Here is a 26,016-nt window from a genome sequence, read left to right on the forward strand (position 1 = left end):
GGCTTTGCAGGATCTCAGTTCCCCGACCAGGGATTGAACCTGGGCCACCGCAGTGAAAGCCCGGAATCCTAACCACTGGGTCACCGGGGAACTCCCAAAATTCTTCTGCCTTAAAAATTAACTGTTTCCTCTTCAGTCTGTCGTGTATCTGGCAAGAGCCAGGGCTCCCTGTGTGCGCGGGTCTTTGGGGAATCCTACTGCAAGGAATTAGGGTCGGCTTTGCGGCGGTAAGCAACAGTTCCACTGAAGTCACCCCGCATCCCCAGCCATCCCCCCGACCCCCACCGGCGTTATGGATCCATCACAGCAACATGCTGTGACCTTGAATTTTCCCTGCCAAGTGCTCATCCGTCGTCTGCTTTTCCCCTGGCAGGTCCTGAAGCGGCAAGGCTATGACGCGGCTTGTGACATCTGGAGTCTGGGGATCCTGCTGTACACCATGCTGGCGGGGTAACGCAAACCCTCACGTGGGTGTCGGCGCTCAGGGCGCCCCAGCCGAGGCTGCTGGCCCTTGTGGGCCTGTCCCTGTGCACGGGTGTGGGCCCATACCTACAGACCTTGAGTTCAGTCTCCCGAGGCCCCTGCAGGACAACCAGAGAGCAAGGGCAGAAAGTCATGCCTTGTCGTTCAAGTGTGTCTCTGGAATTAGGGAACTGGGGCTCCACAGCTCAGCCCAGCTCATCAACAAAAACCCAAGCCTCTGACCGCGGGTCCACGTTCTCGCCTCTGCACCACGCATCCTCTGCACAGAGGTCACGGCATCTTTCCTTACAGACATCTTCTCGAGCCAGGAGGCAGCCGCGTCTCGAAGAGGCAGGCAGCCCAAGCTCCGGGGTCATGGATTCACCCTCACTAGCTCTGCTCCCGGGTGAATCACAGGAGTGACTGAGAATGCCCTGCTTTTTGCGTGGCCTCAGTGAGCTATTTCCTAGTCAATCAGTGACTAGTGTCGCAGTGGAGGGGGGAGCCCCGGCGAGCCTGGGGCCGTGCCCTGAGGGCTGCAATAGCAAAGGAGGCCCTGCAGTTTCTTCCCAATGCCACACTTTGTGTTTCTTCTGGTGCTTACTTTGCCAATACATAAACTAGGAGTACAAACCCTGCCACTGAAGGAAGTGCGTTAGGATTACATATAATTTTCTTTCTGGGGAGGCTACACTGACCCACCCTGGTTTGTGTGAAGGGGTGACAATAAACATCTGTCACACACTTACAGTAGGGCAAGAACCGTTTGCGTTTTGTGTGTGTCTGTGCGCACCCGCGAGTGTATTATTCTGCCCGTGTTGCAATTGAGGTTCAAAAACTTCATTCGTCAGAGAAGCCAGAGTTGGTACTAGATCGACCGCGGGTCTCTCAGACTTCAAATCCCAGGCTCCCATCCACTATATACCACACTGTCACCAGGGAAGCCAGAAACGGTCCAGAAAGGCTCATCCTTGGGTCCACAGAACTTCCTTCACTGGCCGAGTAAGGAAAAGAGACACAGCAGTAAGAAATAAATTACACTTTACCCTGAATCCTGGATTTGGGGCATGATGGGAAAGAAAATATTATTCTTTTTACAACAAAGAGGCGAAATGAACTTTATCTTAGATTATAAAATGGAAGCTCATTACCACAAATTCTCTCATCACACAGATTTACCCCTTTTGCAAACGGACCAGATGATACCCCTGAGGATATCTTGGCAAGGATTGGCAGCGGGAAGTACGCCCTTTCCGGGGGAAACTGGGATTCCATATCTGATGCGGCAAAGGTGAGTACATTGCCCAATGCTCTTCTTAGGTATGGAGATTCTGCAGTAACCATTTTATCTTTGAGAATACTAGAGGATACTTTTCGTGTAAATCATACAGATATTTTATACTCATAGATATTTTTAAGACACACAGCTAAAAAAAAGAAATTTTGCAAAAATATTTCATCGCACTTTTCACATTTTCTACAGCCTTGGTGTATTAGGGTTCTCCAGAGATACAGAACCAATAGGATGTGTATGTATAGAGACAGAGACAGAGAGAGACTAAGACAGAGGATGAGCTATTTATTTTTATGGAATTGTGGAGGCAAGTCCAAAATCTATAGGGCAGGCCAGAAGCCTGGAGACTCAGGAAAGAGTAGATGTTGCGGCTCTAGTCCAAAGGCCATCTTCTGGCAGAATTCCCTTTTCCTCGGGGACTTCAGTCTTTTTTCACTTAAGACCTTCAACTGATTGGATGAGGCCCACGCACATTATGGAGAAGTTGACAGATTTAATTGTTAATGTCACCTTCACAGAAACATCTAGATCACTATTGGTTCATTTTTTTTTTGGGGTGGGGGGGTTGGCCTCACCACACGGCCTGGGGGATCTTACTTCCCCAACCAGGAATCGAACCTGCACCCTCGGCAGTGAAAGGGCAGAGTCCTAACCACTGGACCACCAGGGAGTTCTCTAGACGAGTGTCTTTTGTTTTGTTTTTCTTTTTTTTCATTGAAGTATGGTTCATTATGTAAGTTGCAGGTATACAACATGGTGATTCACAAGTTTTAAAGATTGTACTCCATTTATAATTGTTATAAAACAGACAGGTGTTTGACCAAACACTGGGTACCATGGCCTAACCAAGTTGACACAGAAAATTAACCATCACACTTTTAGGGATGTTGCAGAATGATAGCCCTGAGTGTTCACAGACTGATCAAGTAAAACTCTGGTACGGGGGTGTATTTCTGCTATTAAAAAATACTTTGAATTGGGGCTTCTCTGCGTCTGCACCATTTGTGACCAGCCCTGTTTCTCTGTCCATCAGACTTGGAGTTCCTCTCTAATCAAATAGTGAATTATAGTCCAACCACGGTAAGAAACAGCATCAACAGTCTATTTCCTGTGTTTCTATAAAATGACCACAGGAGGAGAAATTCTGGGGTTCTGATTCCAGCTCTGCCATTACCGTCTCTGTGTGACCTCATACAGTGATGGTGGAGGAGATGATGGAGGTGATGAAGGTGGTGAAGAGGATGGTGGAGATGGCAGAGGAGACGATGGAGGTGATGGTGGATGTGATGGTGAAGGTCATGGTGGAGGAGATGGTGGATGTGGTGGTGAAGGTCATGGTGGAGGAAGTGGTGGAGGTGATGTGAAGGTCATGGTGGAGGAGATGGTGGAGGTCATGGTGGAGGAGACGGTGAAGGTCATGGTGGAGGTCATGGTGGAGGAGATAGTGGAGGAGACAGTGAAGGTCATGGTGGAGGTCATGGTGGAGGAGATGGTGGAGGTCATGGTGGAGGAGATGGTGGAGGTCATGGGGGAGGAGATGGTGGAGGAGACGGTGGAGGTCATGGTGGAGCAGATGGTGGAGGTCATGGTGGAGGAGATAGTGGAGGTCATGGTGGAGCAGATGGTGAAGGTCATGGTGGAGCAGATGGTGAAGGTCATGGTGGAGGTCATGGTGGAGGAGATGGTGGAGGTCATGGTGGAGGAGATGGTGAAGGTCATGGTGGAGGAGATGGTGGAGGTGATGGTGGAGGTAATGGCAGCCGGCATTTAGTGAGCACCTCCCCTGTGTCGCACCCTGACACCCGCATTGCTCCTTCCATCCACTCTGTTTTGAATGGGTATGGGAATTGTCTTGGTTCCGGTTCCCACAGTAGAGCCACAGACCAGGACTTGGGTGCTGGTGGTTTCTTTGAGAGGTGATTTCAAACAGGAGTGGGGGGCAGGGAAAAGGTGTCAGGAAAGGAGTTCGTCAGGTACAGGACACGTTACAGGTTACAGCTGCAGGGAGAGGGCTTCGCTACCTCCCAGGACCTTTTGCCGGCTTCTCCCTGCTCCTTCCCTGCCATATCTTCCCCTCGCTCGTTCCCCTGTGCCTTTCCCCACTCTGTGCTCGCCACACAACAAAACCTCCAATCCTCCAAAAAGAGGCAAAGCCTATGGATTTGTATGTTTTTATAATACTTTATCCGCCTCCTGCATGCCTTGTATAAAAACACACTGCTTTACTGTGAGTTTTTTTTTTTTTTTTTGGCCTTGCCACGCAGCTTGCAGGATCTTTGCTCCCCAACCAGAGACTGAACCCCTGCCCTTGGCAGTGACAGTGCGGAGTCCTAACCACTGGACCGCCAGGGAATTCCCTACTGTGAGGTCTTGATCAAGTCAATAAAGGTCTCCCTGCTTTCATTTTCCACACATGGAAATGGGGAGAACAGTCCTTCCAGGAGATATTTGTTTCAAGAAGTTACCAAGATTAATGTTATCAAATATCAAAAGGCCTTGTGTTTCTCTGTAGAAGAAGGATATTTTATTAGTGTATAATATTTCTTTGTTGCGGTTGGTGACCACAAATTCTGTTGAGTGATGCAACTTCACATTAAACAGATACTCTAATTGATTTCATTTCATTTTGGAATGTGATGGCAACAGTAAAAGAAGGAGAGGAGGCTAGCAGAAAAGCACAGATTCTCGCCAAGGCTCTTCCTTGGGCACTTGGTGAATAACTATACACGTCACGTCTTCACCTACAAAACAGGGATGTGATATTCACCCTCTTTCCCCCAAGGACAGCCATGCAGATGCAACTCAGAGTTCTGATTGTACGTGTGTGTATACGTAGGTACACACGTTTGCATGTATTGCCACATGTACATCTAAAGTGGAGCTCAGTCTTTAAACCCATTGTAGGAGTTTTTGTTGCTATTACGTTACAATCAAATAAGAAAATCAGGGCTTCCCTGGTGGCGCAGCGGTTGAGAGTCCACCTGCCGATGCAGGGGACGCGGGTTCGTGCCCCGGTCCGGGAAGATCCCACATGCCGCGGAGCGGCTGGGCCCGTGAGCCATGGCCGCTGAGCCTGCGCGTCCGGAGCCTGTGCTCCGCAACGGGAGAGGCCACAGCAGTGAGAGGCCCGCGTACCGCAAAAAAAAAAAAAAAAAAAACGAACAAACTCAAATAAGAAAATCACCTCTATGGAGCATGAGCCCCTTTGGACACAAGTAAGAGCAGCAGATTATTAATTCCACAGTTGGTGATTATTTGCAGCAAATATTTGTGGATTTGAGGATAGTAATGTTTATTATATGTGCTAAAATGTAACTGAGGACATTGTTAGGATTGGTTTATGCCTGTGGGATAGTCATTATTTCAACTTCTCCCGTTGGAAGATTATCGTTTTTACTCAAATGCTGTTTCAGTAACTTACACCTGCTATTGAACGTTTCCACATTTGATTTCTCTTCAGACATAAAATCTTTAATACTGTATGAACCTGGGGTGATCCACCAAATTGACGACGGTTAAAACTTTAAAAAAATTCACATGTGTATAAACCTGGGGGTAAACGTTCGGCCCCAGGCCCGGAGCTTCACTGTCAGCATGGTGGTTGGGTGTCGCCGTGAGCAGGGGAGGACTTTGGCTGGGAGCCCCTGAGAAGCAGCGGCACCCACTGCCCTCCCCCCACAGGATGTCGTGTCCAAGATGCTCCACGTGGATCCTCAGCAGCGCCTGACAGCAGTCCAAGTCCTCAGACACCCGTGGATTGTGAACAGAGAGTACCTGTCCCCAAACCAGCTCCGCAGACAGGACGTCCACTTGGTGAAGGTACCGACCGCTGGTCCCCACGGCAGAATGGTGGGAGCGGGGATTCCGGAGAGCCGCCCCGATACCCTCACAGCTAACCCCAGGGGTCACGGGGTGCCGGAAGGGAACCCGCAACAGGCCCAGATAGGCATCCCAGGTGTATTTATGGTTACTTGGTTCATCCCATACGTGCAGTCACATGCCAGACTCTGAGTAAGTGACAACTTCTGTTAACAAAGAAGGGGTGTCCCCTCTTCTGGGAGGTGTGCACGGCTGGGGTTCTCCTGCTGGGAGCCGCCCGTTCAAGACCACCCGAGGGTTTAGAGCTGCTCCAGGAGGGGCCCAGTCACCCAGGTTGGTCCCGGATCCTCAAGATTGGCAGAGCTGGGGTGCCATTGCCAGGAGGGCACCCCAGGGACCCAGCAGCCGCAGAGCGGATCGGGGGCCGGGAGAACCTCACCCCGGGGCTCCCCGGGAGCCCAGAGCGTCTACCCCCAGTCACCGCACGGTTCACAGATGGGGTCGGGGGGGCGGGTGGACACGGCAATCAGAGCAACACCCTGATGTTTGAGAGCCGGTGCTCCGTGGCCCTGAAGGAAGGCCTCCCGTAGCCCAGGCTCAGCGAGGCCCAGGCCGGGTCGGGGGCCGGCACAGCGTCACCGCCGCTCGCTTGTGTTGCAGGGAGCGATGGCCGCCACCTACTTCGCTCTGAACAGAGCCCCCCAGGCCCCGCGGCTGGAGCCCGTGTTGTCCTCCAGCCTGGCCCAGCGCCGGGGCATGAAGAGACTCACGTCTACGCGGCTGTAGCCGAGCCCGGCGCCCGCTCATCCTGCACCTTCTCAGGCAGCCGGAGAGGATCCAGGCGGGTGACCTCCCGACGCCTGGCTGTGCTGACCTTGTCATCTCCACCCCCAGCCAACCAGACGGAGTCCTTCCACTGCGGACCGTGCCGAGTGCCTGGAGGCTCCTCCAGCCCGTGGGTCTTGCCCAGTCATGGCTTGTGTTTCCATGGAGACATGTGTTTTCCAGTTATAAAGTCAGTGACCTGGTCTGATTTCTGGCACACACAGCCCGGGTGTCACGGTGCGAAGGTGACAGTTAACGGCAGAGCCCTGGGGGCCCGGCTTCTGCGCCTCTGCCCTTGCCCACGGCTGAGTGACCGGTGGGCACAGGGCACCTAGGAGCAGATGCCTGGTCCCTCCAGATGATCCAAAGAGCCCTCGTCTCATTGCCCCCCACTTGGGACTGAGGCCCCCATGTTCTCTCCCGTTGCAGATCTGATGGGGCGAGGCCACCCCGGCCCCGGGAGCAGCAACTTCGCCTCGGTGGCCACGTTTCACAAGAATCGCTCGCGTCCCCGGGAGGGAGCCAACCCAACTTGTGCCCATGTTTTCGCGTTCTCCTGAGGACCGGGGTCTGCAGGAGCGGCTTCTTCACACTCCTGTCCCGGCTCAAGGGTCGCCGCGGCCGCCCCGAGCTTCCGAGAGGGCCTGGGCTTCCCTGAGTGCTGGCTTTCCCCTTTCATGGAAACCCTGTGGCCCGTGGGAACCCTCAGTTGGGTTGCCTCCCATCAGTCCCTTCTCGGTTCCCCTGGAGACCCTGCCCCCTGCCCGGGGCCAGAGGGGAGCAGAGGATGTGTTGCTGAGAGCAGCGGTGCCCTTTGTGGAAGCTGCGCTTTTGTGTCATGCTTTGTGTTTCTGTTGCACAGGTCTGTGCTCACCTGACATGTCAGGGATATTTAATGTTTCCCCCGGGGCGTGTGAACACAGGAGTGGGTGTGATGCAGGGCGAGCCACCGCCGGGGCTTGGAGGACAGAGGCCTGTGTCCTCCCAGCCGGCCCCAAACCAGGGGGCCGCCGGCCGGCTGACTGGAGGGCCCTTGCCCACCGTGCTGTGACTGGGCAGCATCACTCGGCACCCCCTGCCCTCGGGGGGAGGGGGGGCACCTGTTGGTCTCAGCCGGGTTTTCACCAAGAAGACAATTTCTGAAAGTCCCTCCATTTTAACTCACTCTGGTACCCAACTCGACCGACAAAAACAAAAACAATGCCGCCTTCTAAAAATTAGCTCCCTAGCTTGGTCTAATGGTTTTCAGACCTGAAAATATAAACGTATCGCAGAAGCTTTAATTATCCCGTGAGCCTTTTTTTTTTTTTTTTTTCCCCTCAGAACCACAAGGAATAAAAAGGTGGGGACAGATTCATGTACCTGTTTTCCCACAAAGCCCTCTTGGGCACTTGGCATATTTCTCAATAGAAAGTGCTTTTTCCCAAGGCTCAAAAGACTTCCACCCACAAGAGTTTTGTTTTAGGTCAGAACTATTTTGTCTGCTATTAGAAACTTAGGAAAACCTGGGTGGCCCAGCTCACAGATTTTGCCCTCCCAGAAATCGACAGTGGTCCTTGTATCTTGTGTTTGCCGCACAGGCAACGGCCGGTCCATCAGCCGCCTGGGCCTCTGTCCTGGGCTTGTTGGCACGTTGCTGGTTTGCTTGAAGTCCGTGTGTTGCGATGGAAGGGGACAGAAAGGAGAGACAGAGATGCAGCACGGCTGGAAGAGCGGCCAGTGCGTGTTTTCTGTGTGTCACACCAGCCCCCTTACGTGTGCAGCCTTAGTTCTGACCGTTCAGAGCCCCACAGGGACCCCAGGACTCGCCCCGCACCAGACCCCGCCCGTGGCAGGGGCACCCCGGCTCTTCCCCACTCTCTCCTGAACCAACTCAAATGCCCTGAGATACCTCCACTCCCTCGCCCTTCTGCAAAACAAAGTGGTACTTGACACCCTTCTGCAGAGAGGCAGCCTAGAGAAGCTGAGAGCCTGTGTTTGATTGAACTGGCTTAAGTCTCAAGTAGCCAGTGGCTGGGCTTCCTAACCGGCAGTCGGTATGTGAATGAAGGTGCCGTCACCACGTTATTCGGGGCACCTCCACCATTCACGCAAGGCCTTGCGGGATTTGCACACGTGGTGTGACAGCCCAGCAAGTTAACTGGCTGCCCTGCCCTCCTGTAGAGTCAGACCCCCTCTGGATCACCAGAACCAGACTTGGTTGTGATAAACCGGAGCCCGGGGTCTCAGGCCTTTGGCCCTGCCGGTCCCCCTCCGTGGCACCCACTGTAGTCCCATCCACCCCGGCTCCTGCCCACTTTAAGAGAAACACCTGACGCCCCCCGGAGGGAGAGCTTCTCCCAATGCTGCCCCCCACATCACACTGGGCAAGAGTGAGGTTTCACTTGTTTCCCAGGGGCAGTGGGGCGTGATTTCAGACTACCCGCGTGTGTGTTGCTGCGCGGACGGCTGTCAGGGCTCGAGTGGCCATGGCTCCGATGCGAGCCAGCCCTGCTCACTAGTGGCGTGACCCAGCTCTGCTCTGGGGTGGTGGCCTTGCTTCACTGGGTGCCTCCAGCACAGGAGGGATCTGATCTGCACTCGTCCTCTCCCACGTGGTTTGGTGGCCCTCACCGCTCCGAGAGCCGTGGGATTCTAGAATGGAAAGGACACCGCAGGCCCTGAGTGACGAGGAGAAGCCACCCGCAGGCTCAGGGCGTCACCGGGAAGGGACCCGCCAGCTGCAGCCGAGCCCGCGGTCCCCCGAGGACACCGCCAGCACTCTGTGTCCCTGCCCGCGTCCGTGTTTACAGGGGACTCTCGTGTTCACGCTTTATATTTTATGTTGGAGATGGGCGGCCACTCTACGATATTTATTACGCTTTCCAGACTTTCTGAATAGATTTTTTAAATAAACATGGGTTTTATGAAGTGTAATATTTTTCTAGCATAACTGTGATATTGGACTTTCTATACCGTCACGAGTAACAGTCTGCAGGTGAGCTTCTTACCAGGCCCTCCCCCTCCCCTTGCACCGCCTTCCGGCTGCTCCCGCCTCTGCTGCCACCAGCTGGCCTCTTCGTGGGGGCGGGCGGCACGGCTGTCCCCCACCCTGAGAGCTGTGCGCGCACGGGGCCGCGTGTGCGTGCACGCGTGGGTGTGTAAGCGCGTGCCCAAGTGCGTTGTGTGATGCGCGTGTGTGTGCGTTTGCACGTGTGAGCCCATGTGAGCACGTGTGTGTGCGTCCGCTCCCCGTGCAGCCCAGCAGGAGACGGGGTGGTCATGTTGGTAGTGAAGCAGGTGGCCTGGGTGGGCTGCTGGGCGCCATACCCGCGGTCTCTCGCTGGTGTGCCACCTGCCACCTCACGCCCAGCTTTTCTTCGTACAGTAATAAAAAACAAGAAGCTACGCTGTCGGTCGTGAGCTCTGCAACCTAATTTCTTCTTCTCTCTTGGTCAGCTCCTAACCTGCGTGTCAGCCGGTGGGACCCCCCCACGCACACATCTCTGCCATCGTTTGGGGGCTGCTTCCCCAGCAGCTGAGGGACCTTCCCGAGATCCTACAGCCTCACGGTGCTGCAGGTGGAGCGCTGAATTTCAGGGCCAACGATAACGCCCAAGGAATTCTTTCTCCTGCTGCCCCAGAGCGTGCTCAGGAAACGCCAACTGGAAGAGATTGAATTGGAGAAAGCATCTCTTCCATCCGACGTGCGTTATCTTTTATTGCCACTGTGGAGGTCACAAGTCCGAGATGGGTCCCATGGGGTGAAATCAGGGTGTGAGCAGGGCTGCATTCCTTCTGGGGGCTCCAGGGGAGACCTTTCCAGCCCTTTCCCAGTGTCCCTCCAGCCTCAGAGCCAGCCGCAGGGGCCGAAGCTACGGTCCTCACATCTGTCACCCACCTGGAGCACCCAGGACACGCTCCCTTCTGTAAGGCCAGCTGGTTAGCGCCCTGAATTGCCCCTGCCACCTCAGCTCCCCTTTGCCCCGGGACCAGCACGTGACATCTTTGCGGGGCCCGTCACTCTGTCTGCCGGGCCAGCGAAGATCTGGCCACACGTTTCAGCCTGTGTGTGGTTCACAGGGGGATGAGATTCAGGAAATGTGTCGCTTTGGGGCTTTGCTTTCTCAGAAGCTGACAAGTTACCTGCCGCAGTCTCGTGGATGCCGGACCGAGACACGAGACTCCGGGTCAGAGCCCAGCCACCCCCATAGCAAACAGCGAGACCCCGTGTGTGTCAGTCCCCTGGCCCCCCCGGTCTCACGGGGGTGGTGGAGTGTGGCCCAGGCCGAGGGTTGCCCAGAGGGCTGTGTGACAGCTGGGGCCCGACTTGGGAAACACCAGTCATTTATAAAGGGCTGCAGGCAAACATCCATCCTTTGCCCGGGACGGGGGCGCAGTCCTGTCTCCCCGGCTGTGCAGTGTCTCGGGGGACGTCCCGCTAACTCAGCCGCAAGCGCACACATCCATCTTTTGCAGGATGTCACCTAGTCCTCCAGGTGCCTTTCATGCAGAGCGTTGTATCTATACTTGCAAATCCAACTTGCCACTTGTCCTGAGTAATGCCAACCCAGACCACTGGCCGTATTTGCTTCCCAAGATGCTGGAAACGTGGTGCGGGTAAGGGAGCCTCGAGCCTGGGCTCCTGGTTTCCAAGGCAGCCCCCGGGTCACCCAGTTATGCCGCCCACCAAATCCCTGGTGTTTTATCCTGTCTGTGACCTCCTAGGTAAAATGAGTAAATCTCGTGTACGAGGGCAGGTGGCAGGGCAGCTTGTGACTCGGGATCCCGAGTCAGAGGCTGGGCATGGGGTCGGGCTCTGCTGCCAGTGTGGTGTGGACACGTCCCCATCCCAGGGCTCGGATTCCTTGGCCGTACAAGGGTCGAGGGCACCTCCACTGATGGGAGGACAACCGCCCCAGCCGTTTCAGCTTGTCAGTGCTTTCACATAGTGACAGTCATTTCATCCCTGGCATGTGGAAACTCAGACTAAACAGATGATCCCTCATAGCAGAGATTCACTCAATCGAAACACATTTCCTGAGCTTGGACCACACTCCCATCGCCGTCCTAAGAGGTTCCTCAGCCACAGGGCAGGGCCCTCCTCTGGTGACGCTACGCTTCCAGCAGGGGAGAAAAAGCAAACCAGTAACAAGCACATAAACAGTAGATGCCAAGGTGGCGAGCCCTCTGAGGGAAAAGCAGAGCGGACCAAGGGGACTTGCCATTTTATTCAGGAAGGGAATTCAGAACGTGCACTAATCCTTAAGATTTGCTGGTTCTCCTCAGCAGCAGATGTTACCAACCTTTCAATGTTGAGCCCATGACTTTTGAATTTTATTTCATTGATTCCCTGATAATGGCGATAATTCAGGATCCAAAATCAAGAACACTCGTTTACAACATACGTCCAGTGTGGGCACGTGTTTGTCCTTTACCGTGGTGAGGAGAGACATCAAATAAATGTTTGGCAGAGAAACCACCTTCACTGTGCTGTTTTCGTCACACCCGAGCTCGGGCAGGAAAGCCACGATCTCCAGTCACAGCTGTGACTCCGGAGCTCCGGAGCGTCATCGTTGGCCGCAAGTTCTGTTCATTTCGGTGTTTTCCCCAAATTTTATCACACGGGGTTTTCTTTCTCGAGGGACTAGGAAGCCAGTTTGGCCCCTGATCTCAGCTCTCCTGGGTCTGCTTTGGGCTGAGGGATGGATGATTGTGAAATGGGAAACTTTGGTCGCGTGGAGACACATCAAAACCCACAGACTTTCAAACCCTGCTTCTTTATGGACTTGGAAACTGGATCGATCAGGTTTGTTTTTAGTCCTAAATAACAGTTGAATAAGTAAGTGTTCAGACTAAAGAAAAGATTTGCTTAAGAGAAATTGAGAGCAGAGTTAAGCTCTTCACATAACTTTAAAACACGTTTTTAGAGCCTAAGGTTTTGCTAACAACGTAAACTCTCGCCTAGTTACAAAACATCCCCAGTGAAACCTGGAAAGCATCCAAGGAAACCCAGACTCACATAGAACTCGATCTAAAAGACTTTGATATGAGCAGTAGTGAAAGTTTAATGTCTAAGCCCTTGAGAAGATTAATGATAAAATAATAAACGTTGGCCTCACAGGAACCGGACAAGCGACTGTCCCTGACATTTTAGACAAAAGGAAGCCAGAGGTCAGTACGCCTCCCAGACTACAGTTCACAGGCTGGGACTCAGGCTCCCACATCCCCCGAACGTTCTAGTGACTCCAGACTTCCGTTTCCTCCAACAAAACCTTCCAGGACCCCCTGCGGAAATGGGAGAAGGCAGTGACCCCTGGGCGGGGGTCTCAGCCTCCTGACAGCTGATGGAGGCGCTGAAAGGGAAGGGCCCACCACAGGGGGTGTCCAGTGCTGTCCAGGAAGCTGAGCCACTGTCCGGGAGGTTCTCCGTCGGACGGCTCTCGATCTACTGGTTCATTCACACAAACATTTCCTGACACCAGCTCTTCGCCAGGCGCCAGGGAAGCAGACAAAGCTCTCTGCTCTCCATCAGCCTTTTTCCTAGTGAGGGGAATCAGAAGAAACAAACCACACAGAGGATGTGGCTCTCAAACGGTACTGAGCATTGTGGGAGAAACAGAGGACAAGGTGGGCAGCGGTGGGCAAATTCAAACAGGCTCGGAGGAGGCGTCACTGGTGGGTCAGCACCTGGCGGTGGGGGGCAGGTACTGCAGGGCAGGGAGAGTCACGTGAGTTCATTTCCTCCCCGCAAAGCTTCACTACAGCCTCAGGCACAGAGCAAGGGCTTTCCGTGAGTTTGCAATTGTCACAATGTGCCACTAGAGTGCAGTGTTGAAAGTGTCCCCTCCCTCCCCGGCACCCCTCCCAGATCGCAGCTTCCCTGGGACGGTGGGGGGAAGGCAGCTGTCCCCAATCCTGCCCCTGGTTCCTTATACCCGGTCAGGGACTGCCAGCCTGAGCTCTCGGCAGATCTGGGCGTCTGAGATCTATGTCAACGTTGCCAAAAGCTGTGTGAGGAGCACAGATTTACACACCAGGAAACTACACGGGCAACACGTCAGGCTCCTCTGGGCTTTGGTTGGCTTACATTAACTTTAATTATCTCACACGTAGGGGAAATTTAAAATTTTCACTTTTAAAATGCTCCTGTGGGCTTCCCTGGTGGCGCAGTGGTTGAGAATCTGCCCGCCAACGAAGGGGACACGGGTTCGAGACCTGGTCTGGGAAGATCCCACATGCCACAGGGCAACTGGGCCCTTGAGCCACAACTACTGAGCCTGCGCGTCCGGAGCCTGTGCTCCGCAACAAGAGAGGCTGCGACAGTGAGAGGCCCATGTACCGCGATGAAGAGCAGCCCCCGCTCGCCACAACTAGAGAAAGCCCTCGCACAGAAACGAAGACCCAGCACAGCAAAGATAAATTATAAATAAATAAATTTATAAAAAAAAAAAAAATGCTCCTGTAGAGGAGCAGAAAAGTTACTTAACAAATACATCTTCATTAGACAGTCTTTCTTAAAACAGGTCTATAGGAAAACCAATTTCAAAAAAGGTCTTTGATGGTGAAAATGGCTGTGAATCAATGACTCTGGTAACCACCAAGGAGAGATGCTCAGACAATAGATTTGGAGCATACCTGTAGTTTTAAAGCATCCCCGTGATTTCATGGATCGGCCCTGTTGGAGAAGCGGAATACCATGCGTGGCTCTAAGTTCCAAAAACAACCAAGTCCTACCCTGGCTGGACACCCAAGCTGCTGGCCACTACAGGCTGCTCGTCACCACGCGGACGTTTGCCAAGCACTTCATCTTGGTTCATCAATCCTGAACCTGCGTCTTCACCCCAGCCTCCCAAAACTTGCCGCTCCTTCCTGATCCCCGAACTCAGTGGAGACACTTTGACTCACACCATTTCCCAAGGATCCATCCAGAGATGGATCCATCCTTTTGTCCAGAGCCTCTCCCCCAGCCCCTCCCGCATCATCAACCTTCAGATCCTGCTGGTTCGCCTCCTGAGCCGGGGCTTCCTTTCATTCCCGTTATCCCCGCTTCTCTCTGCTCACCTGGGCAGCCGCAGTGACCTCCTGACTGGGCTCCCCGCTGCAGCACTGCCCCCCAAGCCCATTGTCCACTCTGAGGCTTAAAATTCCATCAACAGACAGTGGCACCCGTAACCCTTCACTGTGTTAAAGGAAAAGCTTCAGCAGCTCTGCTTCTTCTGGAGAAAGTCCAGCCTATTTATCTGGTATTTGACCCCCATGACCTTGGCCGGTGTGTTCTCAGCTAATCTCGAGGCGCACCCTACCTTAAGTTTATAATTCCGTGCCGTCCAACAGGGTGCACTCCCATCACGGCTGTCTATTTAAATTTAAATTGCTTAAAATTAAATAAAAGCCAAAATTCGGTTCTGTGGCCACACCGGCCACATTTCAAGTGCCCCACGGCCGCAGGAGGCCAGGGCTCCCGGGTTGGACAGCCCAGATTCTCGAACATTTCCATGAAGGCAGAAAGTTCCACTGGATGGCACTGTTCTAGCACATTGGTCAGGAGTCTTAGTTACAAACAAGAGAATCCACTTTAGCAAGTTTAAGCAGAAAGGGAATTATTATAGAGGAGTAAGTACCTTGCAGAACTTTCCAGAGAGCAGGCCTGGAAGCTGCACGGCCAGAGACAGCTCACTCTACCCCCTCACCCCAAGGCTGCTGGCAGAGCCGTGGTGGCTCCCTGGCCACCTGCTGCGGCCAACGCCCTCCCTCACTAGCATCTGAACTGGCTGGGACTCTGTCTTCCTTTTCGTCCGGGCCTGTGTCTAGCGTTCTCTGCCTCTGGCAGCTCTCACTGTGTGGTCCCCGGTCCCCCATCAATATTCCCCACTGGGCGAGCTGTGCGTGGGGGCCTCCTCCCTCCCCACTGTAGCAGGAGCCCTCATCCACCGCCGGCTCATCAGGAGAGGTAACCACGCGGTGACAGCTCTTGGCCTGCGATGCAGCCTGGTGGCATCTGACAGACCGGCTTGATAGAGCTGCATTTGTGTCCCCGGGGACACACTCTCTCCTCGCTCCCCACTTGCAGCGCCCAAAGGCACAGGCAAAGCCAAGACACGGGTTGCTCATGGCCCACTGGGTCCCACCAGCACCTGCGCCCCTCATTCTCCAGCCCCTCGGGCCCGACAGAGAAAAGCCCCAGAACTGCGGTGTCTCAGTGCCCACCGCCTGGGCCGGGACCACACCCCAGTCCCCGCACGGTGACCTCTCCGCGGGCGGCCCCAGCGCTGTCCTACCCTGACACCAGCACAGGCCTTAAGGAAGCTGGGCAGGACCCTGAATCCGGAGACATCAGCCTTCAGGCAGAATTCCTCGGGCTGGGGGCTGAAGCAGCAGACGGTCCAGGGCGCCGGGGGCCTAAGGTCGGGGCGCCCGCCCACTCGGTGTCTGGTGGGGACCCGCTTCCTGGTTCAGAGAAGGCTCTGGTCCCTTCATCTTGTAAGAGCCCCTCCCCACATGATCCCGTCTAACCCTAAGCCCCTCCCAGAGGCCCCCCTCCACATGCCATCACACGGGGGTTAGGGTTCACCATATGGATTGGAGGGGATGCGGCATTCAGCTCCCCGCGCCCCCTTTGCTCCGAGCCCCTTGGGCAGAAACGACACTGGGCGGGTCCATGGTGACGGGCGCTCGTGAGCCCACAGCTGTTGTGTGAAGAAGCCTGATGGGGGCCGTCTGATTGCACAGGGCTGTCTAGGAGCTGGGCTCACTCAGCCAGTCCGGGAGGCCTCCCCGGAGGCCATGTGGAAGGTGCCAGGGGGCGGAGACACCAGCTGACACGACACACCTGTGCTGGGCGACCAGCCCGGTCCCTCACCCCGACTCCCAGCTGCTTCTCTAACAAAAGGAGGTTTGGTCCTCTCTGCCATCTCCTCTGCCCCAACACCCTTCCCTAGCGGCTCCTGCTGGGGCTTCAGGCCTCAGCTTCTCAGAGAGGCTTTCTCCCATGATCCCACCCAAAGCAGCAGCGGGCCCGCCTAGCCCGCCCTGTCCACGTCCTGCTCTATCTCATCACCCTGCCTGCCCCTCCTGGCGCTTGGCAGAAGCGCATTAATTCGTTCTCTTCGTCTCCTTGTCTGTCTGTCTGTCTCTGCTGGAATGTGAGCAGAGTCCTCATCTGTCTGAGTTTCCCTGAACCTTAGGTGCGCCACCTGGCATCTCCCGGGCTCTCAGGCAGCACCCGTGGGACGGATGGAGACTGGAGGGGGGCCAGCGCAGAGACGGTGGCGGGGGGGCGGGGCATGTAAGATCTGGGGTCACTAGATAGAGAAAACCTCCTCCTTCCGCTCCCCACCCCACCCAAAGTCACTGGAAGACTTCATGTCCACAGCTGGTACCAGCCGTGTGTGAAAATAGAAAAGCACATTCCCTCTGGCACCTGGAAGCCACAGGCTCAAACCCTGGGCTATTCTGAGCTGCGTGAGGACCTGTCCTGTCTCAGGGGCGTCGGTGAAGGGAATGTGGAGTGAAGTTGGGGCCGTCCTGTTTCTCTCCCCAGGAGGGGAGCTGCGTGACACGTGGGGACCACGGGAGGTGCCTCACAGGTTCCCTCTCTCTCTCTCTCGGTGGAAACGTCCAGAGTAACTCTTATTGCTGTTGCAGGCAACGCCTCCTTCAGCTAAATGACCCCAGGACACTAGCGTTTGCTTGATCAGCATAGACTCCTGTAAGGCTGCATCTTCTCTTTTGAAGTGTAGACCTAGGCCGAGGATAACAGATGAGGACAGAGCAAATATTAGCTTTTAGATTTGCCACTCAGAACTGCAATCCAGACCACAGGGCATGGCCCATGTGGAAGTGTCTTTGAGGTCAAGTCAATAGACTTAACCCAGTCAAACTTTAACCCATTTTGTGGGTGAAAGATTTCTGAAGAAATCGATTGATCTTATCCTGGGTTTCAGTGTTTGTGACTCTACTGATAGGGTATGCACTTCAACTATGCCCCAATGCCACCAGCTACTTTCATCTGTGTCCTTGTTCCCATTTAGAAGATGTGTTAACTGAGGCCTAGTTGGAGCCGTTAGAATCCAAGCTCCCAGCCCACTGGCTTCAGCCTGAGACGAGGCACCGCTGTGGAAAGCTGGTAGAGCTTGTGGGGTGTTCCGCAGGTGAAACAGGAAGAAACCAGGATGGGGCATCAGAGGAAACGGTCTGTAATGTGTCTCGAAGAAACTAGCAACTGACACAGCAGGGTGGGCACTGCATGTTATGATAAAGAAAATTCATATTCATGAAAAATTGGTGGCAAGTTGCCAATATTATGTATTCAGAATACACCCATCTTTCAATTGCTCGAAACATCAAAAGGTAATAATAATAAACGGATCTAAAACGCACCTAAACATGTCGAATATGGAACGAGATATGAAATGAAGGAAGATGGCACGGGCTGGTCCAAGGCTGAAGCCACGTACCAGGCCAGCAGCTGACTTGCAAAGGTAGAAAGAATTGTTGCCAATTCGTGGCCTGGAAAATAGAGCCCAAGGTGGGCATTTTGGGGTCTTTTAGGGCGTCAGCTACAGGTGAAAAAAACGGGTGTAATTTCTAACACAATGGATGGCGCTCCAACTATGTTAGAGGAAATCAGGAATTTTGGGGAATTGCTTATTTATTTATTTTGGCTGCACTGGGTCTTCGTTGCTGAGTGCGGACTTTCTCTAGTTGTGGCGAGCGGGGGCTACTCTTCGTTGCGATGTGTGGCCTTCTTATTGCAGTGGCTTCTCTTGTTGCGGAGCATGGGCTCTAGGCCCACGGGCTTCAGTAGTTGTGGCACGTGGGCTCAGTAGTTGTGGCCCACGGGCTTAGTTGCTCCACAGCATGCGGGATCTTCCCGGACAAGGCCTCGAACCTGTGTCCCCTGCATTGGCAGGCGGATTCTCAACCACTGTGCCACCAGGGAAGTCCCTGGAATTTAAAAACATGACACTGATGTTTCTCTTATTGCTTTGTTCCGTTGCGTGATGCGTATTGAAAATATTCGCATCCGGTTTTCTGAAGCAGACACTGCAAAGAGTGTCATAAATAGTTTTTCTTTTAATTGTTCCTTAAATGTGTGCCAGTGCTATAACCCATCCTCAGTTTGATGGTTTTGTTGAAAGAACCCATTAAGGACGAGGAATGTAATGATGTGTGCCAATGCTCACTGGTAGAGTTTTACTCCTACTTTACCTCCAGTTCAAGGATTTCTTGAAATAAAGGGACTGTTGGCCAGATATTCAGTAATCAAAGGCAACAAACAGCTGTGTGATTTGGGTTTTCTCCCCAGCATCACACTGCATATGAATGAGCTAAACCTGAAGCTTAAAAACTTCACTTAAAATGTGAATTTAGGGGGGACTTCCCTGGTGGCGCAGTGGTTAAGGCTCCGCGCTCCCAATGCAGGGGGCCCGGGTTCGATCCCACATGCATGCTGCAACTAAGAGTTTGCATGCCGCAACGAAGACCCGGCACAACCAAATAAATAAAAAAAATTTCTTTAAAAAAAAGTGAACTTTTTCACATCTGTGTCCTAGCTAGACAGGTATGAGAATTTTTTTGCAATTGAAATTTTTGGACTACAGATCAATAATAATGATTTTACAAAGCTTTCCTAACATGAATACATAGGCAGGACATTTTAATAGTAATAAACAGCATTATGTAAATTAACTGCAAAAACTACCCTCAGACTAAAGAGATGCTTTTCCATTTAGGCAATAACTAACCTTTTTTTAAAAGATTAATTTATTTACATTTTATTTTTGGCTGTGTTGGGTCTTTGTTACTGCATGCAGGCTTTCTCTAGTTGTGGTTCACGGGCTTCTCATTGCGGTGGCTTCTCTTGTTGCGGAGCACGGGCTCTAGGCGCAGGCTTCAGTAGTTGCAGCACATAGGTTCAGTAGTTGTGGCTCGCGGGCTCCAGAGCACAGGCTCAGTAGCTGTGGCGCATGGGCTTAGTTGCTCCGTGGCATGTGCGATCTTCGCGGACCAGGGCTCGAACCCGTGTCCCCTGCATTGGCAGGCGGAGTCTTAACCACTGCGCCACCAGGGAAGTCGGGCAGTAACTAACCTTTGACCTTAAGGTTAACACGACTGAGTTGAAACAAGAGTAGGTGAATTTAAATTGAACTGATGTAATTTTGAATTGTCAATGCAAATGCAAATGTTAAAGGAAAATGATTTCTTTTCTTTTTTGGTTCAGTTTTGGAAATTTTTTCAGTATGTTTGGAACAACTTGGGTGTGTAAATATACTTTTTTAAACTGTAAATGCTATGAAATTTAAATACAGATCAAATATTGCCAGTGAAAATTTAGCATCTGAATTAAGATTAATTATAAGTGTAAAATACACACCAGATGTTGAAGACAGTACGAAAGAAGAAAATAAAATATTTCAGTGATATATGTTATTGATTATATATTGAAATAATATTTTGGATATATTGGGCTAAATAGATGCATTATCAAAACTAACTTTATCAGTTTCTTTTTACGTTTTTAATGTAGCTACTGAAATACTCAGAGCTTGGGTTTTGGTTCCTGTTACACTTCTACGGGGCACTGCTGATCTGGACCGTCCTCCTTCCTCAGGCCAGGGAAGAGAGGGCTTCCGTTGTCCTGTTGTCCTATTAAAATGTTCCACTTACTGGAGAAGCTGGGTCACTCCCTCACTAGTTTCCCTTGACTAGTTCCTCTAGCACCTTCATTTCCTGGGAACTCGAAGATGGACCCACATGCCTAATCGGATTCAGGTTCAAGATGCGGGGTTGGGGGTGGGGGTACTGTAGGCCAGGTGCTGCCGGGAAGCACTTAAGAGTCAGCTGTGATGCTGAGTAGGTCCAGCTGCATGCCTCCTTGCAAATTTGCATTTTCCCCTTTCAGACCAGCAAATAATCCCTGGGATAACACTGCTGCCCTGCTAGCCCCAGTTCCCGTTCCTTTACTGAACAGGGTTAGCGTCCTTGATGATCTTTGTCTGAATCAATATTTCACTTGGGATTACAGACTGTTGTTCTTTTAATTCTGCCATTCCTTCATATTTATTAGCTGGACTCATTCTGAAAAGAAGAGCTTTCCTTCATGACTAGGGCTGTCTGAAATAGTTCATACAGTTAAATGCTTCTTCCCCTTTAATTACCAAGAGTTGGCGTACTGATTATGACAAAGGGGTTTCAGGATTTTTGCTGTTTGCTTTTCTGTGCATCTTTTTAAAGATTTTTTTTCTGTTAAGTTTTAAAAAATAACTTTATTGGGATATAATTCACATATCCTACAATTCATCCCTTAAAAGCGTACAAGTCCATGGTTTCTAGCATAGTCACAGATGTGCAACCATCACTACAACCAATGTGGGACCATTTTCATCACCCCAAGAGGAGAGCGTAGACCCATTAGCATCTCTGTTTCCCCAACCCTCCCAGCCGGAGGCAGCCACCAGGCAACTTACTGTCTCTACAGATTTGCCTACTCTTCACGTAAGTGGAATCACAGGACATGTGTTCCTTTGTGTCTGGCTTCTTGTACTTTAGCAGTGTTTGCAAGATCTGTCCATGTTGTAGCACCTGTCAGAACTTCATTTCTCTTTATTGCTGGACAATATTCCATCTTATGGATATTCCATATTTACCTCCTCACAGCTGACTAGACATCTGAGTTGTTTTCACTTTTTTGCTATTATCTACAGGGCTGCTATGAGCATTCGTATACAAGCGTTTATGAGGATGTATGTCTTCACTTCTCTTGGGTGTACACCTAGGAGTGGAATTGCTGGGTCACATGGTAACTCTGTGTTTAATCATTCAAAGAACTGCTAGACTGTTTTTCAAAGCAGATGCACCATTTTCCTTTCCCACCAGCTGTGCACAGGGGTTCCTATTTCTCTACATCCTTACCATTTTCCATTTTTTGGATTGTAGCTATACTGGAGAGTGTGAAGTGGTATCTCATTATGGTTTTGATGATCATTTCCGTGATTGCTAATGATGTTGAATATCTTTTCATGCGTTTTTTGAGCATTTGTCCATCTTCTTCAGAGAAATGTCTATTCTGATCCTTTGCCTATTATTTAATGGGGTTCTTTGTATTATTGAGTTCTAAAAGTTCTTTAAATATTTTAGATACAAGTCGCTTGTCAGGTGTATGATTTACAAAAGTCTCCCATTCTGTGGTGTATCTATCTTTTTGTTTTTTTTTAACAGCTGTGAACTCACAAAATCGCATGCATGTTTCCATTGTCTGTAGTCATTCTTTTCAATACTCAGCCTGTGTTTAGCCAGGGGGAGACCCTCCAAGGACGGCTTCCTGTTCTGTCAATACAACACCGACTGTCTTCAAGAGTGTCCTCACAGAGGTAGAATTTCAGGTCAGTGTTAGCTGGAGATGAGAGAGGACTTCCCAGGCCCCTGTAACCACTACCCCAGAGCCCCTCACAGGGCTCAGGGCCAGCTCCCCCTGCAGGGTCCTACCACCAGCTAAGCCTGGGTCGGAGCTGGGAGCTACCCTTTGGGTGGACCTGGTTTTCCCCCAACCTGGTTTTCCGCATATACAGAACCAAATGATCGTGCAGGAGAAGCAGAGATGAGCACCCCCACCCCCACCCCACCACCCCGCCGGCGGGCTCTGACCCCTCCGACCTTCCTCCAAGGACAGAAATCCACACAGATAACCTCTCTCCACCTTTGTCCTTCAGGAGAGTAGATAATGCTCAGAGGATTAAAGGGTGGTGCAAGGTACAACCTCTCCCTAATAATAATAATAAAAAAACAAACAACCCAGTAGCAAAAGACAGGAGGGCAGGCGGGAGCCCAGGCCCTTCCCAAGGGGGACGCAGGGAAGGAGAACTGGACATTTAAGTCCTAAGGGGATGCAGGGAAGTGGAAATCTACTGTTGACAGTGTCAGGCTTTGCACAGACACCATTCCTTTTAATTCTAACAAAAACCCAGCAACGTGTATGATGTGATACTTATTGGTTCCACTTTATAGATTAAAAAACTGAGGCCTGGGGGGTTTGAATAACTTGCCAGCTAAAAAGTGGGAGCATACGCCTGGTTGCAAGGCCTGAGTTCCTCGCCACGCCCTGGCTCGGAGGACTGGAAGGCAGGAACCCAGACACTGGACCCGGCGGACGGACAGTCCATGAGATGCTCCTTCCGAAAGGGCTTCATGGTTAAGGAAGTTTGGGAAATGCAACGTAGAATAAGCTTCTTTTATGCTCTCATTCACGGGAGCTTAGTAAAGGCTCTCTCAGAGGAGCTGCAGAAAAAAACAACCTTGTCTGATTCAAATAAGTTTTCGAAAACCTTTGACCTAGAAAACTGCTCTCACCATTTCCCCCCTAAAAACTCCAGAGGACACAGGAGTTGCGGAAAGCTGTCCGTCTCCACGGTGTGTGGAGCCTGTTTCCCCGTGACCAGCAGCCAGCGACTGTGGGCGACACCCGGGCACCTTGGGCGGATTCAGCTCCTCTCACCTTTCTGTGGATGGGTTCTGTCCGTTGATGATTGCCTGAGTCACACATTTCCACACGAAGGGCAAAACAGTGATGTTTCTATTTCCTTTATTTCTTTGCCATTTATTCACCAGCAAATTACTGAATCGCTAGGCAGAGTGAAGATTCCTGGCCTGTGAAGTGTGTGGTTTCCCTGACCTCAGTACTAGAACAGTGACCCGGGAGGAATCTAATTCTCCAAGCCCTGTGGGCAGCGCAGCTGGGGGCAGCGCAGTGGATTAATTTCAGGCCAGACAGGAAGAGCTAACTTGGCTAAGATATTATGCCTTCAGATTCAAAAAGGTACTTTGGCTTTTGAATTTAAGTGTCATGGCTCTCGTCGAAGTCCTGGAGTTGCTTGGTTTACTCTAAGCTAACCAAACTGACCCGTGCCTGCCTAACCGGAACCCAAGAAAGGCAGGTGTTGGGACAAAAGAAAACCGGGCAGAAGGACAAAAACAAGACCTCTTTACATTTATGACACTTCTATCATCCACTAAGTACTTCCTCAGATGTTTCCTCTTTTCATCGTAACAGATTATATGGTCTGTGACCTGTGGAATTCAGTGTGTCAGCTCATAATTAGACCTACTGTTTATTGTTTTTCTATTTTGATACTTAGGTGAGAAAATACAGCTTGTTTATACCATACGGAAGCTCTTCTGTACGAAGCATCACGGAGCTGCATGCCGTGAAGCTTTCCACGGGACACCCAGCCAGGGGACATCCCCGCCCTTCTACAGCACAAGCACTGCCGTTGCACACACCGTAGGTAAACACAGTCCGTACTAACAGAGCTGGCCATGAGGGTGCTCTGAACCCGGGGCCAGCCTCCCTCCAACCTCTGGCTTCAGCAATCTGTCAAAGCTCACAGTCTGCTCCTCAGCCAACAGGGAAGCTCAGAGCGCAGCCTCGGCGGTGACCGCCTTTCCTGGACTTGGATGGGCATGAGGGTTCCCCACTCACTGCTAGGCCTTTGCAGTCACTTTCGCAAACCTGGGATTCAAAGTAGCCAGTGATGTCTGCATCTTCACCTCCCATACTCTGTCCGTGCAGGGACCACGGAGGGTTGGGCCTTTCTGAAGATTTAGGAATAATGTAGCTGGCTTTCTTATCTACTGTTATGTTTTCTTATACATTAGCCCGTACTGCCTGCTCCATATTTAAAGCAGCAAAGATACTATTAACATGAAATCCTCTTTGTCCCACCATCTGAAATAGTGCAGAAAGTATGGCTCTCAGAGTAAGAGAACTGGGTTCAGATCCCAGGTTAGCTACCTAGTAGGACATTTATATATTCCTTTATCCAGTATATTCCTATACTTAAATACTCCAGTTGACATTCCTCCACAAAATGGGAAACCAATGGAAAGCTCAAAGGCCCAGCTGAGGCCCAAATGGGAAAGCTGAGTCTTCGAGGCCGGCCGAGAGAGGACAGCAGTAATTGGGACAGATGGCCTCAGCAGCCTTTCTCCAAGTGCTGTCACTTGACAATGAGGCTCAGGGCTCCACTCTGGACCTCCTGAGGCTTTGAGGTTGGGGGCTCTTCTGACAGCTCAAGTTTCAGAACCACTGCTCATGAGGGAAAGAAAAATATTAGGGGATAAGACTGAACCACTGAGATCCAGGAGCCCCTTCTCACATGGCAGGGGGCAGACACAGTTTGGTTTTATTTAAAAAGCCCTTCAGTTTCCTTACATCCACCTTCTGGGTTGATGTGAGGAGGAGAAATTACATTTGAAAAGTGCCTCTTGGGACCTCCCTGGTGGCCCAGTGGTTAAGAATCCGCCTGCCAAAGCAGGGGACACGGGTTCGAGCCCTGGTCCGGGAAGATCCCACATGCTGCGGAGCAACTAAGCCCGTGTGCCGCAACTACTGAGCCCGCGTGCCACAACTACTGCAGCCCGCGTGCCTAGAGCCTGTGCTCCGCAACGAGAAGCCAGCGCAATGAGAAGCCCGCGCACCACAACGAAGAGTAGCCCCCGCTCGACGGAACTAGAGAAAGCCCATGCGCAGCAACAAAGACCCAACACAGCCAAAAATAAATAAATAAAGTGCCTCTTGGTCAACAAATGGGAGGTATTAATGATATTATGAATAATAAAGACTGCTTTGGTCCTTCTAGGTCGTACATTCCTCTCTCCACCATAAAGCACCAGTGGAATCTAACGGCCTTCCTGGTGTTACTATGGGATTGCAACATTATGTATTAAGACATACTTTCACAGAAGATCAAGGTTAGGTGTGACCCATAGACAGCCTAACAGGAAATAAATCTGATTCAATGAAACGATTGCTATTTTAACTCTCAAAGGCATTTTGTTTCTTCTTTAATGCTTTTTATTTTGAATAGACAGCATATGTTCATTTTACACGCTCCAAAAGGAACAAGGGTATACAGTGAAGTTTCCCTCCATCCCTCACCCCCTTAGCCCTCCCTACAGGTAGACACTAACATTTCTCCTCTATCTTTGGAGACAAATTTATACTTTCTTTGTCCCTATGTACAAATGACTGGCATACTTCACACAGGATTCTGCACCTTGATTTTTTTCCCTATAAATTTTAAAGATCTTTCCATATCAGCACACATAGTTCCCTTATTCTTTTAAACTACCGTATAGTATTCGATGATGGAATGGATGCACCACGATTTGACTCTGTCCCTTTGATGGGTATGTAACTCATTTCCAATCCTTCCATATCAAAAATAATGGTGTTTACATGCCAACTGAAGTCCTTGCTAGAGATGCCCAAGGGTCTCTGCCCCCATGCTCTCATCCGGGGCATTTTAGATGACGCAGCCGTCTACAGTTTTGGCCAGGGTAAAACATTTACAATAAACAGAAACAAAACAAAGCCCTTAACAGCCGGAGCCTCCCACGTCTCCCTCTCCACGCGGTGCGCCCCACACGTGGCGCTGCGGTTCCCGCGCTGGTCCAGAGCTAGCGGACCTGCTCTCCGGCACGTGTAGCGGCAACTGCGGACGCAGCCCGCGCGCCGCTGCTGCGCTCCTCCCGGCGCCCACCTCCAATCTGGAGCCTGCAGGCCCGGGCGGCCGCGGGGGCTCGCGGATGCAGCAAAGGCCCACGATATGCGGGCGGCGGGCAGTCCCGCGCGCCCT

The 26,016-nt window shown here is 51.7% G+C and overlaps 1 protein-coding gene across 8 annotated transcripts in view; it reads left to right on the forward strand.

The window, feature by feature from the left end:
• Positions 1-9,316, forward strand: part of RPS6KA2 (ribosomal protein S6 kinase A2) — a 356,893-nt gene extending 347,577 nt beyond the window's left edge. For all 8 annotated transcript variants that reach the window (XM_032650885.1, XM_032650889.1, XM_032650891.1 and 5 more), the window contains 4 exons: positions 374-450; positions 1,636-1,753; positions 5,438-5,575; positions 6,236-9,316. In XM_032650885.1, the coding sequence (XP_032506776.1) occupies positions 374-450; positions 1,636-1,753; positions 5,438-5,575; positions 6,236-6,361 (459 nt within the window). In that variant the 3' untranslated portion in view covers positions 6,362-9,316. The remainder of the gene's footprint in view (positions 1-373; positions 451-1,635; positions 1,754-5,437; positions 5,576-6,235) is intronic.
• The last annotated feature ends 16,700 nt before the right edge of the window (positions 9,317-26,016 follow it).

Source organism: Phocoena sinus, chromosome 12 (genome assembly GCF_008692025.1).
Source record: "Phocoena sinus isolate mPhoSin1 chromosome 12, mPhoSin1.pri, whole genome shotgun sequence".
Classification (NCBI taxonomy): domain Eukaryota; kingdom Metazoa; phylum Chordata; class Mammalia; order Artiodactyla; family Phocoenidae; genus Phocoena; species Phocoena sinus.